General features: G+C 42.5%; 1 protein-coding gene across 4 annotated transcripts in view; it reads left to right on the plus strand.

Annotated features, from left to right (window-relative positions):
* LOC102257342 (cytochrome b reductase 1) overlaps nucleotides 1-4,932 on the plus strand; it is a 35,603-nt gene extending 30,671 nt beyond the window's left edge. Inside the window, exons 5-7 of one of the 4 annotated variants that reach the window (XM_014545753.1) lie at nucleotides 1,045-1,238; nucleotides 1,457-1,715; nucleotides 4,694-4,932. In XM_014545753.1, the coding sequence (XP_014401239.1) occupies nucleotides 1,045-1,238; nucleotides 1,457-1,509 (247 nt within the window). In that variant the 3' untranslated portion in view covers nucleotides 1,510-1,715; nucleotides 4,694-4,932. The remainder of the gene's footprint in view (nucleotides 1-1,044; nucleotides 1,239-1,456; nucleotides 1,716-4,693) is intronic. The other 3 variants (XM_014545758.1, XM_014545765.1, XM_014545774.1) reach the window with 3 other exon arrangements.
* The last annotated feature ends 6,048 nt before the right edge of the window (nucleotides 4,933-10,980 follow it).

Below are 10,980 nucleotides of genomic sequence, written 5' to 3' on the forward strand. Positions count from 1 at the left end.
CACACACACATATACACACATGTCCCTTCCTAAAAATGCAGTTCAAATCAGCATGCAAAACTGGAGATATCCTTCTTTGTTTCATTAAAGACCTTTTAAAAAATTCTATTTCCAGCTTTCTAAATTGTATTAATCTATGAAGTTGTTCTCCTCACCCTTCCCCCACCCTGTTCATTTCCCAACGTTCTCAACCTTCCTAAGTACAAATACGTGATTTCGAGAAGGAAACCCATGAGATCTGGAGGTTGTGAAACTCTTTGTTTCTCCTTCGAGGAGGGTGGTTGGGTTCCATTTTCCTCTGGAGCTTTGGTGGGTCCTTGCTCCCAGAGGCAATCCAGTCACATGGCCACACTCTCCCCCCCTTATTTCTAGAGCAATGGCTTGTGAGCGGGTGCAAGTGGGGACTGGGAATCACTCCTACAGTGACCATCTGTACGGCAAACCATCTTTAACAATTTCTTGTCTTTGAAAACAATGTCCAATAGATAGAGAATAAACAAATACAATGTCACACTATAAAAGAATTATGTCATCAAAAGTATGTTGTAGGTGAGTTTAACAAAATAGAAAGATGTTCATAAAATGTTATTAAGTAAAATGAACAGTGTATAATACATATTATGGTGTCCCAAAAAAGTGGATACACACTTTAACAGCTGATAGCTCAATTTTGAAAATAAGATGTATTTTAATAAGCACTGCTTTTATAATTATTCAGAGCGTGTGTATACATTTTTGGGAGACATCTTATATATACATAACTGAAAGCATAATATACCAAATAGTTTAGTTAATAATGATTCTCCTTTGGGCAGAGTAGGATAATGGGCAGTATACATTTCCCTCTTTTTGTTTTATTTATATTTCCTATAATTAACATGTGTTACTTTTGTACTAAAAAAAACAACACATTACAAGTACTTAAATATATATTTTCAGAAATCTACCTGCCTAATGGATATTACCCAAATCTTTGTTTAGTCTAGTTTTTAAAAATCAAAGGCAATATTTTTAAAACCAAAATAAATGCTTTCTCAACACCAGGAAAGAGGAATCAAAGCATTTGCCAAGAGCCCAGCTGGGCAGACACCAGACTGGCCGGAGGAGCCACCTGTTTTGCGGCGCTGCTGATCCCCAGAGCCCCAGAGGCAGCAGCAGTCACAAGTCTTCCCGAGGGAACGCAGATTACGGGAAGCTGGGCAGTGAGAACTGGATAAAACAGGAGGGCCTAGATTCTCGTAAGAGCTCTATCGTGGTCCAGGCGTGTAACCTCAGATAAGTCACCTGATCTCTCATCCTCTACAAAAACAGGCCATTTTTATTTACTCACCAATTATTTACCCAGGCTCTTCCGTGTACACGGGCACAGCCTTGGGCACATGCTAGGAGGTTGAGTCTATGTTACTTTATGAGACTTTCACCCAATTTAATTTACACCATCATCTTCATCTTTCAGCACAGAACTATTCAGAATTCTCGAGGCTTACGAGTGGAATAAACCTCTGGTAATCTAGGTACTGAGGGCTCCAGAAACAAGAGTGTATTCGTAGGCTTTGTAAAGGTGACAAAAGAGACAAGACTGAGGTAAGGAATAAACTGAGTAAAGAGTTACAGATGGACCAAAATGATTCAACTTGACTCAGAACAGCTTGGAGGAAGGGGGCAAAAGGGAGAAATCCTGGGCCAAAGCAGTGAGGAAAATGAAGATCATGCTGGTAAGTCCCCAAGCATCATAGGCTAAGTGCCTTATTCTTCTTGGTGTACAATTCACTATTCTTTTCAGGCAACAACACTCTGAACAGAACAATGCTTATGTGTTGGCTATTCCTGCAAGAGAGGGAGAGAGTAGGTTACATAAATTTGCCCTTGAAGATTTAACACTGTTCATAATGGTTAAGATAGTAGATTTTTTACAAACATGGAGAACATGAGCCAAAATCAATGGAGACTGTGTTTTGTTCCAGAAAAACTACACAGACTAACCATGACCATACAGGACATAGTGTCAGGAAAAGTTATTTTCACACTTTTCGGAAGGTGTTTAGATACATTGCTTGGCACAGCATTTTGTTTTGATTTTTTATATACCATAATTTTATTGTTTTTCATCTTCCCACAACACTAAGGATATTCAAAGGGCTACAGTAAAAAACAATTGCACATGCTCACATAAGAACATGCACTCACATTCAAATGCAAACACACATAGACACGAATAAATGCCTTCGAAGAAAAAGACATAGGAGGTATTCAGTAAGGAAAACTGACCATTAATCAGAAATTTAACTTCGAGACCAAAAATACCTTTGGTCAAAAGTTGGTAAGCTTATTGTCTCTTTATAAGAATCCAAGGAGACCAATGCTGGGTTATTTTAGGGTTCCCCTGTGCTCAGTTATTGTAGCCAAATATAGGGCTGGAAAGGCACAGGGTGTTGCATGCCAACCTGGAGGGTGGTTGACAGGAATACAGAACCTAGTTAGATGCTCTGAAGTCAGGACTGAGACGTTTCTGGCCATTATGACCACGTGAGTCATTAAATAAACACTAAGCAAAATCAACTCATATTTCATCACACACACAAAAATAATAAAGTTCCTTGATTCATAACCCATGTGGCTCATGAGTTCTCTTACTTTTCTATTAAGAAGTGAGGAAAGCTCAGCTGAGATCATATTAATGTTTACTTGTTGAAATCCAGAAATGTGCCACTTGAGGATTTTTGTAAACAGTACATGCTTGGACAAGGGCTCTGTATATATTCTAACACGATTGGAGTATTTTGTGCATATGAAGGCCTTCTAGAAAATTTGTGCCCTTGCCTCTCTCTCTTTCACATGCTTGCATCTCTGTTTTTCTGTGTGAAATGTGGTATCACCATAATGCTTTACAGATTCACATTAGACGTTATGTAGTTAAATATGTAACGTATATCTTAGGGTCCCAAGCCTTATCACTTACTAACTGTAAGACCTTAGCAAGTCTGTCTCTCTGACTTACAGCTTCTACGTCTGTAAAATGGAGCGAAGGATACCTTTGTATGGTGACTTTATTTTATTTTTTAATTAAATCTTTATTGTTGAAAGTATTACATGTTTCCCCCTCTTGCCCCCATTGACCCCTTCTAGCCTGTCCCCAACCCCCGCCCCAGGCCTTCACCACTATATTGTCTAAGTTCCTGGGTTATGCATATATGCATACAAGTTCTTTGGTCCTATGCTTCCATGTCTCTGTTTTACGATGATTTTAAAGCAGGTCCTCAAATTCTTTGACACGCCTCCCATCAGAATACGGAGTCCAATTCCTTAAGCATGGGCCAGGCTTAGCGACTCACGTCTAAAGAATGGAACGTGGTGCAAATGATGCCTGACTTCTGACACTAGGTTTCCCCTGGCACTCCCTCTTGGGATGCTTCCTCTTGGAACCCAACCACTTCACCATTTGGTGAACAAGCCAGGCTGCCCCATGGGAAGGTCTTGGTGTGGCCATTCCAACAACAGTCCAGATAAGCTCCCAGCTGACGGCCAACATCAGCCACCAGACATGTGAATGAGTGTGTTTTCAGACTAATAGAGCCCCCAATCTTTCAGCCACCTCAGCCGACACTGAGTAGAGAGAAACTGTCTTCTTCAAGTTCTTCCAAAATTGTAGATTCATGAGTCAAACGATGTTGTCAGTGTAATGTTTACGCCATTACGTTTTTGAGTGGTTTGTTATGTAGCAAGAGATAACTGGAACAGATTTTGGTACCATAATAAAAACTGAAAACATGTAGCAATGACTTCAGGTCTTGGTGGCAGGCAGAATTTGGGAGGGTATATAAGAGACTGTTCATGAAAACCTTGTGGTTCTTGAAGTTATTGGTTAAGGCTGACAGGAAAGTGAGAAAAATGTTATTGGGAGATGTCATAGATAGTAGTAGAAAGTTTAGCAACACTGTTATCAGTGGTAACATGGAAAATAGAAAATGTACCAAATTAGTTGAATAACCTATCTAAGGAGAACTTCAGGAAGAGTGTTGAAGGGGCTGCCTGGTTTTTCTCACTGACTGTAGTAAAATGCAGGAGATAAGAAAGAACTATTAAAGAGTATTATGCTAATAAGCCAGTCAGAGAAACACAAGTACCATATGATTTCACTCAGATGTGGAATCTAACAAACAAAATAAACTAACAAACAAAATAGAAACAGACTCATTGATACAGAGAACAGACTGACAGCTGTCAGAAGGGAGGGGTGAAGGGGTGCTAGGTGAAAAAGGTGAAGTGATTAAGCAAAAAAAACAACCAAACAAACAAAAAAACACACCAAGCCCTGACCGGTTTGGCTCAGTGGATAGAGCGTCGGCCTCGGACTGAAGGGACCCAGGTTCAATTCTGGTCAAGGGCATGTACCTTGGTTGTGGGTACATACCCAGTAGGGGGCGTGCAGGGGGCAGCTGATCGATGTTTCTCTCATCGATGTTTCTAACTCTCTATCCCTCTCCCTTCTTCTCTGTAAAAAATCAATAAAATATATTAAACACACACACACCAAAAAACTCATAGACACAGACAACAGTATGGTAATTACCAGAGGGAAAGAGGGGTGGGAGGAGGTAGAAGAGAGTAAAGGGGCGATAAATGGTGATGGAAGAGACTTGACTTGGAATGGATTTGAAAATAACTGTTTCTCCTTCCTCACCCCCTCATATAGGAAATGAAATGGCTTCCAAGTAGGATCAAATCCAGAGTGCTGTCAGGAAAACAGTCCACAGGTGAAGCCAGGGATGTGACTACAAAACTGTTAAAACCTCAGAAAGTTGCTTCGTAGACCTTTACAAGCAGACAAAAGGCCTACAGCTTTGGAGAGTGTGAGGTGGAGAAGGGCTAAAGGAGACTTATGGGTGTGGCTTTTGCCTAACAGAGTTGGTTATAAATTGATTGATAAGAAGCCTACAATGTTGTTGTTTTTTATTTTTACTTTAAATTTTTTTTTTTTACTTTTAATTTAAATCATTTTTAACTTTCAATTGCAGTTGACATACAATATTGTATTAGTTTCAGGTGTCCACCCAGTGATCAGACATTATATAACTTACTAAGTGATCATCCTGAAAAACCTAGGTATTTTTTATCTTCTTCTTTAAAAGAAGTGGATGGGTGGTTGGTTGTCTCACTGATCTCCCTGCTGGTTAGATCAGGGAGTGGCCTGGAAGAGGAACAGGAACAAAATAGAATCCTGTGCTTGGAGTTTGGAAGTCAACTGAGTATTGACCTCAGAACTCAGATTTCCTGCCTCCCCAGCCAGCACACCATTCTCTCACACTGTAGCTTCTCAACACTAGTTAGCTTCCTCCTATATGGGCTAAGCATTAAAACCAATGTCACATTAAATACCCATTAAATGGCCAGAAGTCCCTGCTATCTGCACTTAGAGGCCTTGTAATCCATGGTGAGAGGAGTCAGTCAGAGGCCTGGGGTGGAAACCCACCTCCACCACATACTCTCTGGGAGCTTTGCAGATGTCAGTAAGGGTCTTGAGAGGAGACCATCGTGGAGTATATGGGCGGGCCCTAAATCCAATGACAAGCGTCCTTATAAGAGGAGAGGAAGACACAAGCAGGGAGCAGAAGGCCTTGTGAAGACGGAAACCGAGATTGGAGTTATGTAGCCACAAATCAAGACTGTCTGGAGTCACCAGAAGCTGGAAAAGGCAAGGGACAGATTCTCTCTCAGAGGCCCAGAGCAAGTGCAGCCCTGAGGACACCTTGATTTCAGGCTTTCAGACCTCAGACGGCGAGAGAAAGCATTTCTGCTGTGTAAGCCACCAAGTGTGTGGCAATTTGTATGGCGGCCTAGGAAACCGAGGCAATGGATGAATCTCACACTCATAACATTGAATGAAAAATCCAAGTTACAAAAAAAAACACATTGAAATAAAGTTTTAAAAACACAAAATCTGATACTTTATATTGTTTGTGGATACATATTTATTGATAAAAGTATTAAGAAATAAATAGGTATGATTAACAGCCAATTTAGGGGAGTGGGAACCATGAAGTAATGAGAAGGAAGGGAACACAATCGGAGTACCCAGAGGGCTTCACCTGTATTGATAATATTGTGTTTCCTAGAGCTGAGTGATAGGGTCAGGCACGATCAACGTCATATTCTTCTACCATTGTGTATGACCTAACAATTTCACAATAATTGAATGTCAAATAACATTTAAAAGAAAAAGGAAATGGACAGGAAGGAACGGTGACAGCATTTTGAAGTGGGGAGCTGCTTTCTTGGATCAGGCATGACCTTTCAAATGTCAGCCAAAACAACATGCATCTCCTGATCCCTAATGAGCAGAAGAAAATCACTTCGTTAATATTCAGTGTTCTGATGTTGATTATAAATAATTCCAATAGTAACCTTTTTCGTTGGAAAAACACCTGTACAGCGCCGACTCTGATTACTCCCCGTGGGTATTGCTCAGCTAAAAATTAATATATCATCCTTTCTAGAATGACAGACTGCGGGCCGGAATAAGAGAAAAACAGTAATTTATAAGATGGAGTAATTACTGGAAGATCCAGGTACTATTTACTGACTTTCTTCTTTGTTCTCAAGTCAAGGAAATTATTCGGTCCACCTTCCCAGAGTCCTTTATTGGCCTTAATCTTAGGTTGTCTATCAAAAACAGTACCGTTGTGGATTAATAAACACCGCAAACCCATAATAAACCGCCGGGGCCCTTGGTCTTCCAAGGTTATAAGTGAGCTCAGCTGAAGCATCACCGAGGTGTGACTGACTGGGCTGTGCAGCGCGCGCCATTGGCGTGGCCGAGGCCGCCTCCCTGGCTGCGCTTTCTGGAATATCCACGAGGTGGCAGCAGCTCCCCGGCTACCAACCAGTGGCCTCCAAGAACAACAGGCCACCATTGACTTCTTCGTTATCAATGAAGGCGGTCTGGTTTCCAAGTGGATTTGGTTGTTTCTTTTAGTGCTGGGATTAGATAACATTGTGACTATTTTCAGTGAAAAATTATTCAGGTTTAATCACAACCAACAGAAACACAACATGGCCTCAGTTCTCCCTGGAGTTTCACAACAACGATTAGCTGGTAGAAATGGGCCCTAGCTCAAGATCCGGTCACTGGGCTTGCCTGTGGTGTTAGACTTCAAGTCGCCTGTCTTTTATGTTAACAAAACGCAAGTGTTTAGCAACCCTTTTTTGTTAAAGAGGACTCCATCTTTGCCCACTCTTTTCCCATCTCTCTTCTGTCTTCCAAGAATGGATCTGCCAAACAGGTTCTAGGGGCACTTGGGGAACTGAAGCAGTGGTTCTCAACCTTCCTAACGCCCCGACCCTTTAATACAGTTCCTCATGTTGTGGTGACCCCCAATTTCATTGTTACAAATTGAACATAATTGAAGCATAGTGATTCATCACAAAAACAATATGTAATTATATATGTGTTTTCCGATGGTCTTAGGAGACCCCTGTGAAAGGGTTGTTTGACGCCCAAAGGGGTAGCGACCCACAGGTTAAGAACCACTGACTTAGAGGAAAGACTGAGGACAAGGGGAGTGACCCACAGGTTGAGAACCACTGACTTAGAGGAAAGACTGAGGACAAGGGGCCCTCAGGCTAGTCCTGTAGAGGAATTTCCGGGCGAGAATCCCTGATTTTTATCTGGCAGGTGGCCTTCCAGAATCTCCAGCTTCCTTGGAAGTTAGTTATCACTATAGGACTAAGTTCTGGCCAATGGGATATGAGCAAAAATAACGTGGACAACTTCTGGGTTATGCCTTTAAGCGGAGAGGTTTGTCTTCCCTTCTTTCCCTTTCTGCCAGCAGGAATACTGGTGTGGGAACGAACCTTCTTGGTCATGAAGATGAGATCAACACGTAAAAGATGACAGAACAGCAAGAGGTGAAAAAGCTGAGCCCTTGACGATTTGCAAAGGAAAGCCACCATACTTTCACATGAGCGAGAAATCATCTTCCAACTTGTTAAAGCCATTGAATACCAGTTCTTACTTGTTTGAGTGGATTTCCTCCCAATATCAATATCTGTGTCAGCCTTTCAGACCCTGGGCCCTCCCAGCACCCCCTACCCCGCTATAATCAACAAGGCCAGGTTTAGAATATTACAAGGTACAATTTGTCCTGTACTTTCTTGTTCTGCGCGCTCTCTCTCTCCTGTGGTTCTTAGGTATGTCCTCTGTGAAAAGCATTACACAATGTTCTTTCCCCCATTCCGTTCTCTGCTCTTAGCTTTCAGTCCATCAATCTTTCTCGCTCTCTCTAAAGCTCCATTATGAAGCTCACCACCTTTGTGCTGTTGGCATCTATTAAGGCTGCAATTCCGTGGTTCTGCTGCTCATTCCTGACTGACTTGCTGCACTGTAGAATGGGGCAATTTACTGCCTTCAGAAAACTCTATCTCCACGTACATAGGGAAAGGACAGGCTCTCTCACAGAAAACCACCAGGAAGATGACTTTCCCAAGGAAAACAAACAAAGCCTCATTGTCCTATCTCACGACACAGCCACTCTCGGGAGAACTAATTGGATCCCAACTGGATCAAAGACTGAAATCAGCCCCACCTCATCCCTGCAGGAAAGCTAGCTGTTTAGTGGGGGAGTGAGGAGGCGAGGGTCATTCACTCAAGCCAGAGAAAATAGTATTTTGAAACACAACAGTTGGCAGTCCAGGCAAGCTGTTGTCACCAGAAATATGCTGCAAGAATTACAGTGGCGTCTGTATAGGAGGCAGAACCTAGCACTGGGAAATCCAGGAGCAAGCTATGTTTGGGGACTAGGCTTATAGTTGGTATTAAGGAGACTGTCAGCAGATAGTAGGACTCCAGGCATCAAGCAGGAGTTCAAGGACAGGACTTCAGGCCCCAGAGTAGTGATTCCCTACTGGAGGGGATCTTGTCTCTCCAGGGGGCAATGCCTGGAGAGATGTTTAGTTGCTATAATTGGGGATGCCAATGGCATCTAATGATTAGAGGCCAGGGATGCTGTTAAACATTTTATAATGCATAGAGCAGCCCCTACACACAGACACACAATACAAAATTGTCTAGCACAACGTGTCAGTAGTGCCAGTGTTGGGAACACCTGCCCTAGAGGTTTACGTGAACAGGGCAGGGCGGCCCTCTCAGGGGTCTCCTGGGGCCTGAGCAGTCTGCCAAGGCACAGGCTCAAGAACAAGAAGTAAGACCTGACCCCCAAAGCTGGTCTGAGAGGCAGGTCAGAGGAGCAGGACTGAATCCCGTTTCTCAGAACGGAAGCACAATGTCATAGCCAGACTAGGAGCAAAGTAAATTCATCCCACACCCCAGGGTGTCCCACCAGAACAGCTTCAACCCCTCTAGAAAACTGGGAGATGGTTCTACAGCAGGATGCTTAACCTGGTGCCATAAATCTTTTGGAAGCAGGGGGAGATCCTTGCACATTGATAAGGGGATCTTGACCTTCCTCAAATTATTTGAAAATTATGTGTTTTTTTATTTCCCTGGGGTAGGGAACCAAAGCTTTTCTCAGGATCTAAAAGTGGATATAAGATCTCACAAAAGGTCAAAAGCCACTGCTGATGACCTAGGGCAGTGGTGTTTTTGTATTTCCCTGGGGTAGAGAACCAAAGCTTCTTTCAGGACCTAAAAGTGGATATAAGATCCCACAAAGGTCAAAAGCCACTGCTGATGACCTAGGGCAGTGGTAGGCAATCTCATTAGTCAACAGAGCCAAATATCAACAGTACTTCTTCAAAATAGACTCGCCCAGGCCGAAAACCAACTTCTGCGCATGGGCCATGAAGTTTCAATCGCACTGTACGCACGCCCGCACGTGGTATTTTGTGGAAGAGCCACACTCAAGGGGCCAAAGAGCTGCATGTGGTTCTCGAGCCGCGGTTTGCCGACCACGGACCTAGGGTATCAGGTTGAGCCTGAAGGAAGGAAACATAAGGTCTTAAGTAAAGAAAAAGGAAGGATGTAAAAATAAGGATAACAGCTAGCAATAATTACACACTTGCTGTGTCCCCAGTACTGTTCTGTTGCCTAATTTGGATTAACTCATTTAATCTTCATAAAAATCCTTTGAAGCAGGTACCTTTTCAACCCATGTTACAGACAAGGAAACTAAGGTTAGACTTTCCCCAAGGCAAGCTTCCCAATTTTCTTCCCATCATGGAACACACACACACAATAGCTATTATAGACAAAGAATATTAGAATTAATAAGAGAGCGTAGTAAGTTTGCCATAAATAAGATCAACAGAAAAATTAAAATTGCAAATCTACACTTTAGCAATAAATATTTAGAAAAAACAATTAAAAGAAAGATGCCAATTACAATGACAAAAAATTATAAGGAATAAATCCAGTAAGAGATGTGCAAGAGCTTCATAGAGAAGTCAGTAATAAACATCAAAAGCACAGTGGGGTAAAGGGATGAGAATGTTTATGACCAGAGGCAACTTGGCCAGGGGCTCCTGCAGCCCCATGTCCCTCTCAGCTATCTGCCTTGGAAGGCTGAGTGAGGGTTTAGACTCTCTGAAGCCCATTCAGAAATATCAGTTTCCTTACATGGCAAACCGGATAGAAAACCCTGCTATTACCATTAAGAAAATTTGATTAGTAGTTATGTCTTCCTACAAAGAAAATACTGGGCTTGGATATTTCTTTTTTGTTGTTGTTGTTAGTCCTCACCTGAGGATATTTTTTCCGTTGCTTTTTTAGAGAGAGTGGAAGGGAGGGGGAGAAACACAGAGAGACAAACATCTATGTGAGAGAGACACATCAATTGGTTGCCTCCCACACCCGCCCTGACCAGGGCCGGGGATTGAGCCTGCAACCCAGATAAGTGTCTTGACTGGAATTGAACCCAAGACCCTTCAGTCCTTGGGCCGACACTCTAACCACTGAGAAAAACCGGCTAGGACAAGGCCTAGATATTTCTAAAGGCAGGCACAGGCAAACACTCAAAAGCTTATTCC

This window comes from Myotis brandtii, unplaced genomic scaffold, assembly GCF_000412655.1.
Source record: "Myotis brandtii unplaced genomic scaffold, ASM41265v1 scaffold112, whole genome shotgun sequence".
NCBI lineage: Eukaryota > Metazoa > Chordata > Mammalia > Chiroptera > Vespertilionidae > Myotis > Myotis brandtii.